Raw genomic sequence first — 21,443 nt, 5'->3', positions numbered from 1 at the left:
TTCTCTTCTCTTCTCTTCTCTTCTCTTCTCTTCTCTTCTCTTCTCTTTTTCTCTAAATGGCAAGTGTTTGAGACAGGCTAGCACCAAACTGGGTCTTTTTCCTTGGTGGACTCAGAAGGATTAGAATGGGGACTTTCTCACCATGTGGTTCAGTGTTATTTAATGCCATATCAATCAGTGTTCCAACCAAAATCATGCCCTATAGCATTTGAATTCCAAACTTTGGAGAAAACTGAGTTACAGCCTTTCCCCCCACTCTTCTGGAAAGTTTTAGTTATGTGTCCATATGCTTTTGTGTCATCTGGCCTGGATAACATATGAAGTCTGTTATCACCCTGGTGTTTATGACCCTGCCTGATTAGGTTGTCTTTTCGACAAGGGTCAGAAATGTATCTGTTTGGGGGCAGCCTATGATGACAGTTAAGAATGATGCAGGTGTGGGGCACCTGGGTGGCTCAGTAGGTTAAGCATCTGCCTTCAGTTCAGATCATGATCTCAGGGCCCTAGGATCAAGCCTCACATCGGGGCTCCCTGCTCAGCAGGGAGTCTCTTTCTCCCTCTGCCTCTCCCCACACTTGTGCTCTCTCTCTAATGAACAATTAAAAAAAAAAAAAAAAGATGATGCAGGCATAAGTAAAGGAGCATTTGTTCTTTCAAAAAGAATTGGAAGAATCTTTGAGCTGGTTCATTGGATTCTTCTAAGTGATGATGTGCAGAATCACAGCTGGGACTGGCCAGGCTGAGCTCTGCAGCCGAGGCTCCTGGCTGGTTGTTAGTGAGTCCTGGGTCTTATGGAGTCACCCTGTGTGAGCCCATGAGCGTCTGTCCCCATGAGGGAATAATAATGAGTCCCATGAGTGAGAGTAAGCATGGTCAGAGAGGACAAGCCCTTGTGTATGAATGCCTTCAGCAACTTTTGAGGAGCTCTCCGGCGTCACTTTTAAAAACCAGACACAACCCCAGTTCTTTTGCAAGATTTCCAATTTTACTTTGCAGTCCCTTCCTATTGCATATTATTCACTGTCCAGCCATAGTAAAAAAAATTTACCCGCAAATCTCAGCGGTTTAACATCCAGAGGCTTAATTTGCCCATCACAGTATCTGTCCACAGTGGGAGGCTTCCATGAATTGTGGCTGCACCATGCCAGCCACTTCGTAGGGGAGGGATGTGGGAGAACTCACACCTGCTCTTCAGCCCGGAAATGACGCGGGCCGCCATTGCCCAGAATGAGTCACAAGGCTCCACCCTCACCGCAGGGGAGGCTGGGAAATGCAGTCCTCCCAGGCCCCGGGAGAGGGACATGAACCAGCCGCTGTCGGCCATTCGTTGTGTCTTCATTTTGTGGTTAGGTGTTGTTCAAATAGGGGTAGATGTCAAGAGAAGGGGTGTTTGAGTGGGGATTAATTTGACAAATGGTCATATCATTAGGAAATGGTTTCATGTTGGGATTGATTTTGCTTTGTTAGGCACCATTGCTGGGATACTGAATACTAGGACTGAGCTCCCAGCACCCCCCCACCCCGGGCTGTGAGCCCCCCGGGGCATGGCCACCATTGCCTGGTGGGTGGGGGCTTGGGAGCAGCCTTTTAGGACATATAGAGCTGCTCCTTCCCGCCCTGGCACCCGCATGCAGCGGGCCGCTCGGAAGAGGGGCAATGCTTTTCTGAATTCAGGATTTGAATTGGTCCTCACCTGTCTCCTCCACAAGGAATATTTGGCATCTGGATGCCACAAGGAGCAGCTCCTCGCGCCAGATTTTGTCCAGTAAAGTCTCTCCAGGGGAGGAATGATGAGAAGAGCAGTTTTCGATTTTTTTTTTTTAAGATTTTATTTATTTAGTGAGAGAGAGAGTGCAAGTGTAGGGAGGGGCAGAGAGAGAGGGAGAGCAAGAGAATCCCAAGCAGACTCCCTGCTGAGTGTGGAGCATGACTAAGGGTGAGACCATGACCTGAGCAGAAATCAAGAGTCAGATGCTTAACCAGCTGAGCCACCCAGGCGCCGTGGTTTTTGATTTTCTAAAACCCCACTAAAAATTGCCTGTTTTGGGGGCGCCTGGGTGGCTCAGTCGTTAAGCGTCTGCCTTCGACTCAGGTCATGATCCCAGGGTCCTGGGATCCAGCCCCGCATCGGGCTCCCTGCTCCGCGGGAAGCCTGCTTCTCCCTCTCCCACTCCCCCTGCTTGTGTTCCCTCTCTCGCTGTGTCTCTCTCTGTCAAATAAATAAATCTTTAAAAAAATATTGCCCATTTTTCATTTAATTTTGTTCTGCCATTGACGAATGTATTTCTCTCTTGCACCCCCTTTAGCATCTCTCTCTGGGCTTTAAGCGTGACCCCTCGCCCCACCACGCCCTCTAAAAATGTTGGTGCTCCTGGCTTTCATCATTGTCTTCCACATCACCTCTGCTGCATTGCTGTTCATCGCCACCATTGACAATGTAAGTCCCCTTTCCTTCTGACTGTCCCACAACCCCTGCATCCTGCAGTCCACAGAAGCAGGATTGAGAACTTCCCCAAGGTGATTAGAATATTGGGTTGTCCTCCCTACGGAGACATCTCGGGTTAGGCCCAAGGACTTGGCCTATGTGTGGAGGTTTGGAGCGCCCCATGGTTAGGTCTGGATTCACAGGGACCTGGCTTCTTTCATCCCTGATTGCCCCACAGAGCCTGGTGTGGTACCTTGGGTGTCGAAAGCTCTTTGAGGATGCTGCTTGGATTCAACCCTCCTCTAGATAAATTTCTCAACCTCAGCACTGTGCCATTTGGGGCTGGATCATGCTTTGCTCTGGGGCCATCCTTTGCACTGTAGGATGCTTAGCAGCATCTTTGGTTCCTGCCCACTAGATGGCAAGCACTCCTACTCCAACTTATGACAACCAAAAATGTCTTTGGACATGGCCAAATGTCCTGAGGGGGAGCAAAACCACCCTCAGTTGAGGACCACTGCCCTAGATCCCCCAGGTGACCCATCCCAGGTGATCTCTGTCCCTCCTGCCTTTGCCTTCTTCTTATAAATCAGGAACCCAATTGATAGTCACCTTGCCATGCCCTCCCTAGCAACGGCCCATGCTCCCCTGAAAAACTGAACTTTTTACTTAAGTATCCAGTTTGCAGCCATATGGCAGGAATGCATTTGATAAATGACCTATTGGTATAGATTAATATCTCTCCTGGCAGGAAATGAAGCTTTGTACCAGAGGTCCTCAATGGCCCACACCTTGATCCAAAGGCCTGGCTTCAATCCTGATCATTTCAACCTCAGAGGCATTTAGAGTCAGAAACACTGTTCCAGAAGCCCCCAAGTGCACCTCACGAGTGGCCACCAGCTCTTCCTACATCTAGGACTCCTGTTGATTAATCATCCCGTAACAACATAGACCATCACAACACCTGCCACTTAGGGAGAGCTCCCTCTGGCCAGGTCCTAGGCCCTTTTATGTGCATCATCTCCTTTGGTCCTCAGCTCAAGCCTACGAGATCGTCCCTCTTCTGGCACTGGTTACTGATGAGGGAACTGGGCCTCAGGGCAGTTTTGACACCTGTGGACTTTATGCGGCAGTAAGTGGCCGAGCTGGGATCCGAACCACTCCCGACCCTAGATCCCATAAGGGAGGTAAATGCAGTGATCGGTTTGGGTTCCTGAAGGTTCTCAAAAGTGAGTGGCCAGGGCAGAGATCACACTGATGCTGTGGCTTCAAGTATTTGGACCTGTCATTATCCAGAGGACCCGTGCTCGGTGAAATATATGGTAGTGAGTGTTCTTTCAGGGTCTCCTTTTTCTGTGCCTTGCGATTACCCCTAAGGGATCCTGAAAGGGTCCCAGACATGGTGAAAGGGACAGACAGACATTAGGGGCAGAAAAGCCATCAGCCCAGCACCCGTTAATCCTTTGGGGTACCCCTGGGTGCTTGTGTTGTTGTGCACTTACGAGAAGACACGGACAGGCCTTGGTTTTGCCCGTCAGGGAGTCAGAGGGTGTCCTTGTGAGTTAGGAATTGCGCTTGACATGTAGCCAGCACATGGTGGGAGTTCAGTGAATGTCGGTTGCTGGAGGATGGGAGGGGGAGATAGGAGGTCTTTGGGTGGAGAGGAAGGCAGAAGGAGGGCCCACTGGGGGTGGGGAGCTGCAGAAGCCCAGAGAGGAAGCATGCGATTGGACTGAAAGCAGGAGAGTTTTTTCTGATCATTCCCTCCGTACCAGGCCTTGCCCCTGGATTTCAGCCTCTCTGACCCCCCTGACATCGCCCCTGTAGTTCATGTGGATATACCACGGTGCACACTTGTGACCACCCATTGAGCCTCATCCGCACTCCTACGCCCTGGGAGGGCCTGGCCCCCCGGCCCATGTCTTACTTTTCAGCTGCCCCGCAGCATGGGTCTCCCGGGGGAGCCTGTTGGAAATGCAGAATCCCAGGCCCCACCCCAGACCTCTCAAATCAGAATCTGCATTTTAACCCGACTCCCCAGTGACTCGCATGCACATGGCAGTTGGAGAAGCGCTGGTCCCGAATATTGATTTACCACTGTGCCTTGAGCCTGAGTAGAAGTCAGTGTTTTGATGGTTAACCAAGAGCCCCTCCCTGTGTTTCTGTTTGCGTTTACAGGCCTGGTGGGTAGGAGAAGAGTTTTTTGCAGATGTCTGGAGAGTGTGTGTCAACAACACGAATTGTACAGAAATCGATGCGAACTTTCAGGGTGAGTGCCGAGCTGATACGGAACACCTTAGCTCAGGCTGAGGGCTCCCCTGTTCTCTGCTTTCATACCTGGAGGGGCCTGGCCGAGTGCTCGGTGCAAACTGGAGACAGGAGGGGTGTGCAGAAACCAAGGGCTGGGGGTGCGTGCCCTTCCCTTCTCTGTTTCTGGGCCCAGCAGAGCCTCTGTGCCCCACAGGTGCCAGCAGATCTGGTGTCCTGTGAGGCCTCTCATCCTGGTTTGTGCACGGCCACTTTCTCCTCAGAGGGTGGAGGGCAGAGAGCAGATCCAGCTGCTGTGTCTCTTCATCCGGACACTCATCCCATTCACGAGTTCTTCGCCCTCATGACCTGATCACCCCCTAAAGGCCCCATGTCCCACTGCCATCCCATTGGGGCTTAGGATTTCGATACAGGAATTTTAAGGAGATGTAAGCGGTGCGAAGCAACCCATATTTGCACCATCACCTGGGGTATTCAAAATACAGGTTCCTGGTGCCCGCCCCAGAACCACTGTGCCGTAATCTCAGGGGGAGAGGTCTAGGAGTCTGTTTTTTATTTTTTAGAATTCTATTTTTAACAAGCCCCCAGGTGATTTCTGAGATCGGGCAAATGTGGGGAACACCACTCTTAGCCAGAGGGTCACAACCTTGGCCCCACATTGGACTTGCCTGGGGAACCTTACCCCGTTCACCCCCGTGCCTGATTCCAACACCAGAGATTCTGATTTATTTCCTCTCTGTGTAGCATGCTGGATTTTTGTTTTTAACGGAGCTATAATTTACAAACAAGAAACTGCGTACTTCTGGGGCGCCTGGGTGGCTCAGTTGGTTAAGCGACTGCCTTCGGCTCAGGTCATGATCCTGGAGTCCCGGGATCGAGTCCCGCATCGGGCTCCCTGCTTGGCAGGGAGTCTGCTTCTCCCTCTGACCCTCCTCCCTCTCATGCTCTCTGTCTCTCAAATAAATAAATAAAATCTAAAAAAAAAAAAAAAAAAAAAGAAACTGCGTACTTCTTGAGGGCTCGGCTTAAAGAGTTTTGACAATTATATACACGGCCACGTAACCACCATCCAAAGCAAGATAGAGAACTTTCCTATCACCCTAGAAAGTTCCCCTGGGCTCATTTCCACTCGTGTTCCGTGAGCCCTTTCCTGAAGGCAACCATTTCTGACTTCTGTCACCCTAGTCTCCTTCCGTCTGTTCTTGGACTTAATACAGATGGAGTCATACAATGTGTATTTGTGTGTGTGCGGGCCGGGTTTCTTTCCTCAACATAAGGAATGGGCGAGGGCCTAGGTGCTCTGTGGGTGATCCTCACGTGCAGCCAGGATGAACCAGGATCCGTTGCTGGAAGCATTTCAGGAAGTACTTAGGAATTACACTTCCCTCCGGTCAGTTTCAGGCAAAATTGGGGAAAAAGGAGAAGCTTCGTTCTTAGGTTTCCCTGTGCAACTTTGGCCACTGTCCCCGCACCTCTCTTAGCTGTGTCCTGGTGATAACATTCAGCCCTTACACGGGACTCCCCCTTTTTGCAGCACCCCCAAAATCGTTGAATGAATTCCTTGTACTTCCCCTGCCTATGCGGTGGGGAGGAGTCTCAGGTGAGAAGACTGAGAACCATGCAGGGGGCTCCAGTCTGTGCACTTGACCCCTTCTCTATGCCTCCGTCATGTGGCTTCTGCTCTGTCCTTCCCACGTGCAGCGCCCTCCATTCCAGACTGGCTCGTTTCTCTGCTGAGACTTCCCGCTGCTGAGCCCCGCTCTCCAAGGCTAATCTGAGAAGCCTTGCTTTCTCTTTTCCTAAAGAGCAGTCACAAGGCTAACTGTCTTCTTTTCAGGGGGTATTAGGTAGTCCACAGAGCACTTTCTGAAGGTCACTCAGCCCTGTGAGCCCCAAATCCCCAAGAGTCCCTCTGGAGACCCCTAATCCTGACCCATCCATCCTGACCTCCCGAACCAGAATCTGCCAGGTTGGAACCTGAGGGTCTGTACTTCTAAAGAAAAAAAAAAAAACTCCCCAACCAGGAGCCATGGCTTTGGGGGCAATACCCAGACTGAGAAGAATGACAGAGCAGGTGGTTCTCGCTCCATTTTCCAGAAAAGGACGGTGGGGACCATCTGGTCCAGTGCTCAAATGGATGCTGCGGGGGAGGGGATGTTGGGACGACCCCTTGGCTGTTCTTGTGCTCATACTGTGCAAATGTACTTCTGCCTCCTGTCATCCCCACTCTGGACCTGTCCCTGTCACTGTGTCCCCCTGAGGGGCCTGAGGGTCTGCGGTCCTCAGTCACGCGCTCTCGCCCTCTCCCCACAGATTACGCCACGATGCAGGCAGTCCAGGCCACCATGATTCTGTCCACCATTCTCTGCTGCATTGCCTTCCTGATCTTTGTGCTCCAGCTCTTCCGCCTCAAGCAGGGAGAGAGGTTCGTGCTAACCTCCATCATCCAGCTCATGTCATGTAAGTACAAGGATGGGCTTCCTGGAATAAGCATTCCCTTCCCAGCCACCGCAGTAGGAGCCAAGAGCAGCGCAGCGGGTGAGGATTTGGAAAGGAAAGCCAGCCGCCATGGTGCGGCGGGACATTTTCTACCTCAGAGTCTGGATTTAGTTAGAGGGTCAGGGCAGGTGTGCCGAAGACATGAAGCCTGAGCCAGGATCTGGAGGGTAAGTAGGAGTTGCCGTCAAGAACGTGCTATCTTGGTTTGGAGGGAAGAGGCACAGGGTCCCCAAGGAAGATCAGGGTACTTGACCTCATCCTGCCACTAACATCCGTTGGTGATTCACTCAGGATGCTTTTGACTTCAAGTAAGAGGAAAATCCAATTAACAATGACTTCAACCACAAAGACCTTTACTTTTCTGATACAACAAAAAGCTGGAAGGTGGAAGGTGCCATTGTTCGTTTGGCAGCTCAGCGGCATCAAGAACTTCCACTTGATCCTTTGATGATTTCATCTTCAGAGTGTCAGTGATGACCTCCTCACGGCCCCCAAAAGGCTGCTGCAGCTCCAGACATCCCTCCTGACCTCACAGTATCTGAAACAATAAACAAGGGAAAGCACAGCAACCAAAAACGCTTCCTCCCCTCCCCATCTGTCTCTTTCCAGGGAGTAATATTTTTCACTGAAGGATTTTTCTGTGGCCAGAACTGGGACACATGTGGATCCATAAACTGTTATAAGTAAACAGGAACAGGATTGCCTGGAGGTGGGGGGCGGTTCACGGGCCAAATCTGGTTCACTGCCTTGTTTTGTAAATAGCATTTTACTGGAACGGAGCCCCGCTCGCTCATTTGCATTTTGCCTATGGCTACGTCCACGCTTGAGTAGTTGGGACAGAGATTGTATGTGGTGCACAGACCCTAAACTGTTCTCTGTCTGGCTGACCCATGGCTTAGACCAGTTATGACTTAGCCCCTGGGCTGGATATCCAGCCACCCAAGCAGAATCGGGCTCAGCTAGCAACAAGCGGGAAGTGAAGCCGTCCAGGGTGGGCAGCCATGACCTGCCACGAAATATTAGCCGTGATCTTTCCCATGGACTAAAGTAAATACCCGCCAATAATCAGAGCTTAAGTGTGTCTTCACCTCTGGCCATGGTACCCTCGGTCTGTGGCGCACGCTGTGACATGGTCTGTGATTTATTTATTTTCTTGCTTTCGGCAGGCCTGTGTGTCATGATCGCGGCTTCCATATATACAGACCGGCGTGAAGACCTTCACAGGAAGAACCCGGGATTGTACACCCTTACCCTGGATGGCAGCTACGGCTACTCCTTCATCCTGGCGTGGGTGGCCTTCGCCTTCACCTTCATCAGCGGCCTCATGTACCTGATCTTGAGGAAGCGCAAATAGAACCCCGGGAGCTAGGTTGCTTTTGCTGCAGTACAAAATCCACATTCAGATAACCGTTCTGTATATAATCAATATTTTTGTGTGTGGTTTTTCTAGCAAACATATTGTTTCCTTTAAAAGCCAAAAAAAAAAAAAAAAAGAGAGAGAGAAGAGTTTTTGCATTCTTGAGATCAGAGAAAGACTATGAAGGCTGGGATTCGGAACTCCTGCCCATCTGAAAGTCTCCAAGAGACAAAGCCCCAAATGCAGCAATGCTCAAATCCAAAAACGTTCAACGGGATGTTTCTTAACTGTGGGGATGTGATGTGATGTGAGAAGAGACCAAGAACGACAGGTCTCGGGGGGCATCCTTCCTAGGTATGAGCCACACCAAGCCCCTCCCCCCCCAGCTCAGCTTCCCCTCCCCATTCTCTCTGTGTTAGGGTTGGAGGTGGGGTAGGGGTGAAGCCTCCTCAGATGTTTAGCCAAGTTCCATGTGAGAAACAGGTGTTGCCCTTGCTGTCGTGTCTACATCCAGACCAGAGCCCCGACCCTCCTGCAACGGGCTGGGTCCAGAAAGTCCCACCCACCTTTGCTGACAGTGTTGCTTGCTTGCTTCCCTTGTTAGGGAAGGTGATCTTTAACCTGGGGTCGGATTTAGGCTCACCCTAAGGCAAAGAATCTCAGCATGTGATCCCCAGCAAACGTAGTAACAGGGGCCCTCCTTAGACCCACGGGGTCAGAGTCTTCAGAGACGGGGCCTGGGCACCTGCAGTTCTGACCAGCTCCTTGGTGACGCGTAGGTGCCCTGAGGCTGAGGACCATGGCCCCAGGGCCAGGTGAGCAGAGCTGCCTTATAAATATTAAAAGTCTCGTCATGTCGAGATGGCGAGGTGCCAGCCGCTGCTGGCTCCATCACCCCCGGCCTTCCCCGTCTTTCCCGCAGCTGCTCACAGGTGGGCCTTCCCAATAGCAGCCCAAGCCCCACGTCCCCACAGCAAGACAGCCTAGGGGTGCTGCCTCCCTCCTCCTCTAAGTGGGAAGGCCCGGCCCTTCTCCTCCCGCCCTGCTTTCTAAGGCTGGCCGGCCTCCACTGACCCCCATTTCTTAGAGCCTCAGCGGACCCACCCACCAATCATTCAGCAGCATAAATTGCAGAGGGCTTGGTGCCTGCCCAGCACAGGGGACACCATGCGGGGACAGTCTCTCTCCTCTGGGGCTCACGGTCCCGTGAGGGAGGCAGATGGAAAACTTAGGAAAAGTAATCACACACCGTGAGGAAGGCAGCGGAGAATGCAACCACGGGTTCAAAAGTGAGATGGGCCGAAATGCCACTCCTTTACTGGCGGTGTGGTCTGGGTTACCCCCAGAGGACACTTCTCTGGAGGGGCCCAGGGTCCTGACTGCAAATGAAGCCGTGAGAAGCTTCCAGATTGCCGTGGCTCTCAAACTTCAGCGTGCGCACTGCCCCTCGGGGAACGTGCTTTGCCACGGTCTGGGTGAAGAGCGCTCCCGCCATCTGAGGCCGGCCTGCAGGATGCCGTGGGCAGTTTGCCCTCAGGGGTGGAAGCACTGTGAGTGTGTGGCAAGGCAGGTGGCCCCGGGAAGGGCCTGTGGAAAAGCTCTCCGCACCTCGCTGTCTGTAGCCTCCCGTGTTTCGAGCGCGCTGCTGGGGACGTGTGCTGGGGCCGCGTGTGGGACCTGCCCACCCCGTCTCCGCGCTGGTGCTGTGTACGTGCTTCTGCACCTGACCTTCATCGGCCGGGGTCCCGTGGTGCTGGGAAGATGTCTGGTTTGAGTGATGTAGGGCCGCCACGGATACCAGGACAGGATTCGGTTTTCTCTCCATCCACTCATTCACTCATTCGTTCATTTTCAACAGACTATTCAATGCTTACCATGTGCCAAGCACCCCCCTCCCCGGTGGTGTGACCTGCATCCGGGAGGAAACTGTCCAAACTTCTTACCTGTAGGCAGAACCAGCCCTCACTTGGTGCTTATTATCAGTTACTCAAGGACAACCCCAACACAGAAACTTAGCTGAGACATCCAAGAAGCAAATATTAGGACCAAATGTGTTACTCGTAACAACTGTATTTGAAGGAACTGTAGTTTGCGCCTATTAGAACATTTTTATATAAAGTACTGTAATTCTTGCATGGAGGGGCTATGGATGGAGACAGACTAACTTGTTTTGTTATTTGCATTAAAATTACTTTGGGTCTCTGTTCAGATGAGTTTGGAGGATTGATTTGTTGCTCTGAGTAAATGTGTATATTCAGACCTAAATACGGGAAAATCGGGGACGTTCCCTGCGGCGCCCCCCCGACATTCTCTCTGCTGTAGGTTGTGTGTCTGTGCCCGTCGGAGTCCTTGGACGCTCTGTATTTACCGATGATGAAGAAACCCCGACCTCGAGCCCGTAGGTACACACACTAAACACAGCAGCTAGAAGATCCACAGAAGCTGTGGCTTCATTGAAAATCTGCCTGGGCGGGGAAATAAGTTGCTAATAGTGGAAAAGTTACTTAACAATACGGCGGGTGAGACAGTTTTGTGTACTGGGGGGCAGTGGCTTTGGGGAAATGCGAGGCAAAGGTCTAGAGGCTAAATTTGAATCTTGGTTTGGGGACAAAATGTGATTTTTAGGGTGGTTAGATACGTTTTATTTCATGTGCCTTTAAAGTAGTCTATTTGCTATATTTTATATAATGTGAAACTGTACGTGACAAAGTTTGGAACCAAATCGGCCAGAGCGACAGACTCTAGTGTTCCAACCGTGCCAACAGCCAGAGGAGAAACCACCGTGTCGAGTGACAGGGCACCATGTGATTTCTCATCAGGATAATCGTGAGCGGTCTTTACAGCGAGCAGCTGATGTCTGACAATTCATCACAGGACAGCCTCCAACCCCCTCTGCCTCTCATGGAACCAGCTTCCTGGAAGAATGACCTGCAGGGGCTCAGGACCCCACGCTTGGTTAGTGATCTGCTAGTGCCATCTTAAAATTCTTAATGGAAGCCAACAGCCTCACATTTTCTATTTGCAGTGGTTCCTGAAGACTGTAAGAGCCAGCCCTGTTTTCCAGTTTGATTAATAAAGACTTCTGCTTTACAGGGTTGGGTGATGATGAAAATCGGACTATCTTGATGGCACACTCTGCTGAAAAAATGAAAAATTCAGCCAAAAAGAAAGAAAGAGATGAGATACATAGGTAGGTCGGTAGGTAGGTACATAGATGGATGGATGAAGAGAGAGAGATTGAATTTTTACCTAAGGAATGCCAAAAGTAGTAAAAGCAATCTGTTGGAGAACCTGCATTCCCTTGTATCTAGATAGGAGTTGCAAACTAAAACCTCCAGGGGTTACTGTCTGTATTCTTTGTGTTTCTAGGGTTTTTTGTTGGTTGGTTTGGCTTGGTTTTTGGTCCACATCGCAGGTAGATGGTGGTCACCCCAGAGAATTCAATTTTATAGATTTCTTCCATTTGGAAGAAAGTCAGTTATTCATTCATTCACCAAATCTTGGTGGCCTAGCCTGATTCATCCCAGAGAACACTCCATGCGTGCTTGAGAAGAACGTGTATTCTGCTGCTCTTGGAGGGAATGGTCTGTAGATGTCTGTCTGGTCCACTTGGTCTAAAGTCTAGTTCCAATCCATTGTGTCCTTATGGATTTTCTGCCTGGATGATCTATCCATTGCTGATGGTGGGGTACTGAAGTCTAGTACTATTACTGTATCCCTCCTTTTGGAACTGTTAATATGCTTTATGTCTAGCTACTCTGATGTTGCATTAATGATGATGCATTAATATTTATGGTAAAGGGGTCACTTCATCATGAGGATGTCATAAATACTTATTCACCAAGTATTTGTGTATGTATTATGGTGTAAGCCTTGTGCTAGGTGTTAGGTACTTAGTCTCTGCCCTGGTCTAGACTTACCTTAGTCCCAATTGAAAAAAAAAAAAAAGTGAAACGAGGAATACTTGGTGACACATGAAAATTACGTGAAATTCAAGTTTCAGTGTCCATAAATAAGGTTTTATTGGAACGCGGCCATGCCCTCTTGTCTAGATATTGTGCTGCCGGCCTTCATGTCTCATTGGCAGAGTCCCCATAGAACATGCATGGCCTGCAAAGCCCGTAATACTATCTGCCCCTGTTACAGAAAACGTTTGCCATCCCGTGGTCTAATCAAACGAGAAGGGAACTGTCTTTTTGCGTGTCTCTTTTTAGGAACAAGAAGACTTTTCCTAGAACCCTTTGGCAAACTCTTCCCGATGTCCCTGGCCTGAGTTTTCCAGTTCTCATGCCTAACCCAAACACTGGCAGAGGTAATTAAAATTACCACGCTTAGCATTGACCTCTTAGCTGGGCATCTGATTCCTTCAGTGAGGGATATACTTAGGAAGCACACTCTTAGAAAAGAGAAGAGAAGAGGCGACCAACAGCGTCTGCCCCAGTCCATCCCTGGGCTGCCCAACATCCACATGCAACTCCATAAGAATTTTTAAGATTCTTACATATTCATGAAATGAACCCCTTCCTAAGAGGTACACAGCCTGAAGCCAAAACCAGTTAGTACTTCCAGCTCGGGGGTCATTTGGTGACACTGATTATCCTCTTTATCGGGTCCAGATGTGGCTCCTCATGGCCTGGCAACCTATGACAGAAAGCTAAGTCATATACTCCCAACGTACCCAATATGTAACGGGGGAAAAGAACAGGGTATCTATAATAAATGATGCTCTTTGGAAAATGGATGAGCAGAAGGAGAATCAACACCCAGTGGCCGAAGTTTCTAGAAGCAGCATAGCTGGGTGGTTCTGCCTTATGGTCTTTTGTGAGGTGAGCCTAATCTTTGAGCTTGAGAACTCCTGTCTCTTCATCTCATGGCTCTGTCTCTCGGGGCCATAACTTGAAGCTGTCATAATCCCAGCTATGTCCCTGGGCTTGGTGGCCCTTTGTCTGGTGAAAAAGGCTAGGACCTGGCCTGTCTTTTCTAGCTATCTCGTCCATTCTGCTCGGCTTTCTGCCTCCACACCCCTGACCTATAGTTTAGAGCAGGGCTTAGTACACGACAGGCTCGCTGGCCAAAGGCCTGCTTTTTTATGGCCCAAGAGCTAAGAACGCTTTTTCGTTTTTATAGAGTTGTAAAAAATGTGAAGAAGAATGCAGCAAAGACCTTAGATGGCCTGTAACACCTAAACTCTTTACTGTCTGGCCCTTTACAGGCCAAGTGGGCCAATTCCTGGCTTAGAATTTGAGTCGTCCGTCCCTGCAAATCTCTGAAACACTAGACTCACCATCAGTTTTGATTATGGGCTTCAGGCAGAAAGAATCTCAGTAAAGCTGTATTTCCTTCCACTTTTGCCTTTAGGTGAGCCACCTTTGGCTCAAGATTGACTTTTTCTTGAAGGAGCTTAGTGAAAACTCTAGGAAGCTGACCATGGCACCAGCCCAATGTGTTTCTACAACTTTTCCTGATACGACAGCATCCGTAGGTACATGGTTGGTGTGATGCAGATAACAGTTTAAACCAGGGGTAAACATTTGGTCCATGGGCCTGATCCAGTCCACCACCTGATTTTGTAGACAAAATGGTAAGTGGCACCCAGCCGCACACGCTAAATGACTCATTGTTCATGGCTGCTTTCAAAGGCAGAGATGAGAGGCACCTGGGTGGCTCAGTCGGTTAAGCATCTGCCTTCGGCTCAGGTCATGATCCCAGGGTCCTGGGATCGAGCCCAGCTTCAGGCTCCCTGCTCAGCGAGGAGTCTGCTTCTCCTCTCCCTCTGCCCCTTCCCCAGCTCGTGCTCGCTCTCTCTCAAATAAATAAGAAAAATCTTAAAAACAAAGGCAGAGATGAGTTGGTTGCCAGAGAGACCATACTAGCCACTAAGCCCGATACATTTGCTACCTGACCCTTTACAGAGGAGCTTGCCAAACCTTGGTGTAAAACTGATGTCTTGGAATAATAATGCAAGGGCCACCACTTCCCGGCCTGGAATAGAGTCCTCACTGCCCTCGGCTCTGCACAGTAGAGAGTCTGTTGCTTCTAGTGCCCACATGTAGTATCATCAGGCTTCTTAGTTGCACGCCGCAGTGACTCTGGCTGATTTACACAGAACAGGAGTTCCATAAAAAGGAAATCAGGTAGAGCACAGGCTTTGGAAGTATGCAGCCAAGCCCCTGTGGATTGCCTCAGATTCTTCCAGAGAACGGTTTTCCAAGGAGACCACTGCGGGCACCGCAAGATGGTGCTTTGCGCTGTGAACTTGATCTCACACAGCCCATTGCTCCGCCGGAAGGCAGCTCTCTCTGCTGTCCCACTCCTTCGGGTGCAGAGCCTGGCATGGTGCATCTCTGTGATGGGTGAAGACTGGGGCATGTGACCACGCCCTCACCATGAGGGAGGCTGGAAAATAGTCAGCAGGCATTTTCAGCATCTGTAATGGGAGGTGAGGTCTGCAACCCACCAAGATTCAGAAGGAAGGGAATTCCCCAACAGAGGAAGGAAATTCAACTGCTGGGTGGTCGAACCCAATGGCAAATGCCTGCTACATCCTATCAGAATCCAATTCCCTATTTACCCACAGCTAAGCCCGTGCTTCCCAAGCTTTACTGACCCATCTCTTGCCCACTGCTCTTTGCTAATAAGCGTGTACGGCCTGCACTATTATTTGCTGAACATTTTTCGTCAAAGCAACTATTTTTTTACATAAATACATTTATTCAAAAGGAAAGTATCAAGTAAGTTGAAAATCAGCATCGGTTGTCCCAAGTGACCTAGGTATGATTTAAAACAAGAATGCTATTAAGTGTATAGTACAAACTGTTGTCTGGTGGAGGTTTTGAGCTTGAGGACTGCTCTTTCCCCAGGAAGAAAGGAGGCTCGGAACAGATGGATAGGTGTTAAAATAGGATCGGGACCATAGCTGCTTGACCAGAAGACAGTGACCTCCCCTATGTGGTGTGACTGTAGGTACTACCTAAGTCAGCTGGGGACCACTGCGGGTATTTGCCGCATAATGACAATATAAAAAAACCATAAACCAGTGTCCTTGCTGGTGTAAGGGAACTCACACACGCACTTGGTTCCTCCCTATCGGGATTTCCTGAGTCTGCTCTTTTAAGCTGGCCTCGTGATACATCCCAATCCAACAGGAGATGAGAACCCTGTATGTTGGTGTAGCCACACCTGGTATGATCAGAGGCTTCCAACCTCCGAGGAAGCCCGCCACGCCCCATACTCTCAACCCCTTCTGACCACGATCTCCCCTCGAGCTTCTGGGACGGCAGTGACCCAGGCGGGCGTTGCGTAATCCCAGGCAGATGGCCGGCAGGTGTCTGGAGGGCGCTAATTACAGAGCGTGTCTGGCTTTTTAAGGGGCTGAGGTTTCTGACTCATTGCCCGTGAGGCAGGAGCTTTGATTTGTCTTTTCTGATCGCTGCATTTCTTGCTCCCACCCGAGGCCATGGCCCAGGACTTCCGCGACCAACCAAACCCTTCCGCGACCAACCATGGCCAGGCCACCTAAGACCCATGGGCCTCAGAACCAGACAGGCCCAGGTTCCAATCCGAATCAGCAATTAGTTGTGGAGAGGCTTTGCCAAGCGACCGAGATGCTGCAGACCTTGTGTCCTGATCTGCAAAATGGGGGTAATGCTCGGTCCATCTGGTCTCCCACCATCTGTGCACCACACATTGGGGATGCCCGGAGATACAAGGATGGACCAGACAGAAAGGTCCTACGCAATCATGGAGCTTTCATGGTAGTGAGGAGAAACAGACAACAAGCAAGATAAATGAAATTACAAATCGGGATACAGCCCGTGAAGGAAATAGGGTGACGGGAAGACAGCAGCTCAGGGAGGTGAGGACTCATTGCTGGCATGATGTTGACGCTAAGACCTGCATTAGGAGAGCTGAGGGCAGAAGGGACAGGGCCGCAGGATCAGCTGTTACGAAGGGTTGTGGGGATTCAGTGAGATAGCGCACATGCGGGAGGACACTAAGTGCTCACAGAGATGCCCAGAACTCTGGTTTACAGAGCATCTTCCCATGAATTGTATCATTACATTTGATTCTCACGGCAACCATGCACTCCTTTTACTGGTGGGAAAGCGAGAAGAAGAGCAGGTAAGTACAGCAAGGAGGCAAACCCATTTCCTTTGGTCTCTCTTCTTCCCAGAACCACCTCCTTTGATTGGTGGTGGCCCCTTGCAAGATGGGTGTGGATGAGCTAGCTACAACCGCGTAACAGCCACGACGCACAGAGGCACACACCCACAAGGGTTTGTTGCTCGTATGTCTGGGCTCAGCTGGAGGTGGGCTGGGCAGCTCTGCTGGTCCTGGCTGGACTTGGCCCCAAGCCTGGGTGTTGGCGGATGAAGACTGGCCTTGTGCGAGATGGCTGGGGCACTCAACCTTGCTCCGTAGCTCTCTCGTCCTGGATCAGACTGGCTCGGGTATAGACTCATGGTGATGGCAGAGATGCAGAAGAGCAAGGGGAAACATATACATTCTCTTAGGCTTGCAATTGGGATACCACTCCTGCCACCTTGCATTGGCCAAGCAGGTTACAAATCTCACCCGGGGGGGAGAGGAGGGGAAACCAGCTCCCTCCTTCAGTGAGAGGACCATACAGTCACCTTGCGGGGGATGGGGGAGAGAAAGTGAGGGCGGGAAGGAGCAAAGTATTGAGGCCATTAATGTAATCTGTTAGTGCAGACTTCCATTTGGGGCCATAAAATAGAGAATGGTGTGTGTGTGTTTGCGGGGGGGGCAGGCAATGGAACCACCTAGAGCACACACCATTTAGGGAATACTTGTGAAAATGCAGATTCCAGACCTGTTAAATATCGAAGGGACTGACCCAGTATCTGAATTTTAGGACTTTCAGGTTTTTCGGATGATCCCAAAGTTTGCAGATCATCCTTTTCAGGGATCAGACCTAGGTCCATAAATCAGATGAGTTTTAATTTTACATTTGGAGGTAAACACTAGAACATGTAGATGAGTATCTCCTCCACCCTCCAAAGAATATGTATCCCCAAAATTATCCTGCTTCCAGTGCATTTGCTTTACCGACTTCGGACTTTGGGAGGCCCAGCGCCCGGAAAGTGAAGAGCAGGTACTACTCCCACCTTCTAGTGGTGAGTGGCCCACACAACATAGCAAGAAAGCCCCAGGAGCAGACAGATTCTTGGACCTCTAGTGGAGCCAAATCCGACACAGCTGATCAAAGCTAATGTGCGTTATGGCTCCTTACCATACGATTAAATCTGTATACTACCAGAACATTGCTATGTACTGATTTTCATTAGCTCAATTTATTAATTTTTAGCCATGTGATTTTTTTAAAATTTAAATTCAGTTAATTAATAGATAATGTATTAGTAGTTTCAGAGGTAGAGGTCAGTGATTCATCAGTCTTATATAACACCCAGCGCTCATTCCATCACGTGCCCTCCTTAATGCCCATCACCTGGTTACCCCTTCCCACCACCTCCCTCCCCTCCAGCAACCCTCAGTCTGTTTCCTATGATTAAGAGTTTCTTATGGTTTGTCTCCCTCTCTGATTTCGTCTTTTATTTTTCCCTCCCCTCCCCTATGCAACTCTGTTTTGTTTCTTAAATTCCACATATGAGTGAGATCCTATGATAATTGTCTTGTTTCGCTGAACATAATACCCTCTGGTTCCATCCACGTCGTTGCAAATGGAAAGATTTCATTTTTTTGCTAGCTGAGTGGTATTCCATTGTGTATATATATATACATATATATATCACATCTTCTTTATCCATTCCTCTGTCAATGGACATCTGGGCTCTTTCCATATTTTTAGCCATGTGATTTTTGTAGTCTTGTTTTCAGTTGGTAGAATATTACTGCATTGAGACAGATTTGCCACTTACACCTGGATGTCAGTATAGAAGTTAACTATTCTTACATGAGACAAGAATATCTTTCCGGTGCAAAACCACTTTGAAGTCACTTTATTTTTTTAAATTTATTTATTTGACACAGAGAGACACAGCGAGAGAGGGAACATAAGCAGGGGGAGTGGGAGAGGGAGAAGCAGGCTCTCCACTGAGCAGGGAGCCCGATGCAGGGCTCAATCCCAGGACCCTGGGATCATGACCTGAGCCGAAGGCAGACGCTTAACAACTGAGCCACCCAGGAGCCCCTGAAGTCACTTTAAATAACTATGTTATGAAAAGTACCTGTGAATGTTTTCTTTCAAAATCTGTACTTGTAAGAGCTCCCTAGTATAGACCAAAGTTTCTCAGCGTCGGCACAGTGGACATTTGGGACCAGATGAGTATCCATCACGGGGGCTGTCTTACGCTTATCAGATGTTTAGCAGCATCCCTGGCTTCCACCCAGTAGAAGCTGGTAGGTGGTTCCCCCACACACCAAACTGTGGCAGCAAAAAAGGTCTCCAGACCTTGCCGTATGTCCCCTGGGGAGCAGAAGCAAAATTGTCCTCAGATGGGAACTACAGCCATGGAGTTTTATATCCAGGAAATACGGTGACGGGCGATCCTCTGGGAGGCTGCAAGGGCGCTGCTGGAAATTCTGAGGTTGGCTGGCCCCACGCTGCTCATATCCTCGCGGGAGAACAGGGCAAAGCCAACAACAGCCTGTCCCACCGTGGCCCTTGGCATGTCTGAACCCATGGGAGAACAGCACAGGATGTTCTTGGTCCCCAAGCTGAAACTGAGCATTTGCTCAGTGTTTATCATCAGCTGCAACAAACAGACACAGGAGGAACCAGGAAGAAATTGCTGCTCCGTGTTTGTAGAAGGTTGATAGCCTGACTTCACCAGGGGCTTGGACACACGCGAGCAAAGGGAGGTGTGGGGTTACCCTGAGTAACAGATTTTTTTTATTTTTTCCAGAAGGAGAAGTTCCATTGCCAGGACAGCCTGCTGCCTCGTCCAGGAGGGGGTGACAGCTGAGGGAGCTGCTGGAGACCAGAGCTCGGCCCGAAGAGCAGCCACCTCCCTTCTTCCTCTTTGTCATCCTCTGTCCTCCCACGGCAACCTGGGATGGGTGGACTTTGGTCCAGAAGAAAGGATCCTGAAAGCCCCCCATCCCTTTTCAGAGTAAGGTGTGACATCCAGATCATGAGGAAGCAGCTCCCTGGGACCAAGGAGACCTGCCTCTCCAGGGCTGATGACCCTGCTGAGCTGGCCGCCTCAGTTCCAATCGGGTCCCAGCAGTTTGGTGCTGTGCGCCCGGCAGCCAACTGCTGGATTTCTCTAGACCTCTGCTTCCTATAAAATGTGATTGGCGGCGGCAGCAGCTGCAGGGGGCACACAGGCGGTGCTCAGTGAGGGCTGTTAATCTCATTATTGCCAAGGCCACCTACCCAGTACGTGGTTGATTCAAGGCTTGAAGTTAGATTGTCCGACCCAGGATCCCAGGTTCTTACCCTTGCCACGTGCCAGAGGCCCCTGGGATGCTTCTGAAGCCCGGATCCCACAGAGGTGGTCATTTACTGGTCTGGGGAGCAGCCTGGGTGTGGAAGTTGTTCAAGTTCTCCAGGTGATCCTAATGGGTAGCCCGGGGCGGAAAACCTGTCTCCGGGCCAAGTTGTAACTCAGGTGCGATCCAGTAAGTCGGGATCGTAGAGTATTTGACCTTCTTTGACTGGCTTGTTTCACTTAGCATAACGTCCTCCAGGTTCATCCACAGTGCAGCATGTGCCCGGATTCCTTCTTTTTTACGCCCAAATTATACCCCATTGCACGTACACACTGTCTTTTCTTTATCCGTTGGGCACCGTTGATGGGCCTTTAGTTTGTTACCACCTGATACCACTTGACCTCAAGGACTCAGACTCAGAGGAACAGAAAGTAGAATGTGGGTTGCCAGCAGCCGGGCGGGGGGAAGGGAGAGGGGGACCTGGGGTTCAGGGGTACAGACTTCTGCTCATGCAGCTTTGAAAACGTTCTAGAGATCTCCTGCACACCAGCGAGCTTATGGTGAAGGATAGCGGACACTCAAAACTTTAAGGAGGTGGATCTCCTATGTTTTATTTTTCACAATTAAAAAAATTGGGTGGTTCAAAGAAGTGCTGAAGTCTCCAGAGTGGGCAGAGCCCCCGAAGAGCCGGACTGAATGAATCAGAAGGGGCTTCCTGGAGGAGGTGGTGGCTGAGTTGACCATGGAGATGGGACCTTCTGGGAGGAGAGGCGCCAGGGAGTGGAAGCTTCCCAGGGGATTAATGGGAGCCGCGGGCTGCTGGGAGCACCAAGCAGGGATCTGGAGCCTTCGGCATGAACCGCAGACCTCGGAGCTCCAAAGAGTTGCCTGCTCCATATGCGTAGCAAGGCCTCCCCACCCCTGGGTGAGTTGACACTAACCAGAATATCTATTGAAGGATGATGACTCAGCCTCGCCTTCCAGCCTCCATCTTGCTCGGCTGGTTTTCTGGCAAGGGAGGCAGAGAGGCCCAGGGGGCAAGATGGGGCAAAATGTGAGATTGCCCAGATGGCGCCCGCAGTTTGGCCTAATGTCTGTATCCTTGTATGTGAAAAAGTCTTTATAATTGCTGGTGGGAGAAAAGGGTTTCTTAAAGGATCTGCAGCCTCGCTACCTTGGAATTCCCTGGGGCTAGTGGGGAGGGTGTGCTGAGCTGCAGATTCTTCGGCTGCACCCCAGGCTTTTCGAGTCCGTCCCTCCAAGGCCTGGGGCCCGGGAATCTGCCATCTTAGCAAGCTCTCAGGGATTCGGATGGAAGGATGGTGGCGGGACTTCAGGGTAGTCCGACCAAAACTGAGAAATTAAAAAAAAAGAAAGAAAATCTCTTCTCCTACGCGTGGTCAGCTGATTGTCGACATACCTATTAACCATGTGGATATTTATTGCTTTTTTTTGGTGGCTAATTTGTAGTTCCCCTTG

At 50.2% G+C, this 21,443-nt stretch overlaps 1 protein-coding gene across 2 annotated transcripts in view; it reads left to right on the top strand.

The window, feature by feature from the left end:
- EMP2 (epithelial membrane protein 2) overlaps positions 1 to 11,512 on the top strand; it is a 76,257-nt gene extending 64,745 nt beyond the window's left edge. For both annotated transcript variants that reach the window (XM_032392238.1, XM_032392239.1), the window contains exons 2-5: positions 2,307 to 2,437; positions 4,604 to 4,694; positions 7,007 to 7,153; positions 8,359 to 11,512. In XM_032392238.1, the coding sequence (XP_032248129.1) occupies positions 2,360 to 2,437; positions 4,604 to 4,694; positions 7,007 to 7,153; positions 8,359 to 8,546 (504 nt within the window). In that variant the 5' untranslated portion in view covers positions 2,307 to 2,359 and the 3' untranslated portion in view covers positions 8,547 to 11,512. The remainder of the gene's footprint in view (positions 1 to 2,306; positions 2,438 to 4,603; positions 4,695 to 7,006; positions 7,154 to 8,358) is intronic.
- Positions 11,513 to 21,443: the final 9,931 nt, after the last annotated feature.

Source organism: Phoca vitulina, unplaced genomic scaffold (genome assembly GCF_004348235.1).
Source record: "Phoca vitulina isolate PV1807 unplaced genomic scaffold, GSC_HSeal_1.0 scaffold66, whole genome shotgun sequence".
Lineage (NCBI taxonomy): Eukaryota > Metazoa > Chordata > Mammalia > Carnivora > Phocidae > Phoca > Phoca vitulina.
Note: the sequence above shows the minus strand (reverse complement) of the source record. Positions and strands in the feature narration are given on the sequence as shown.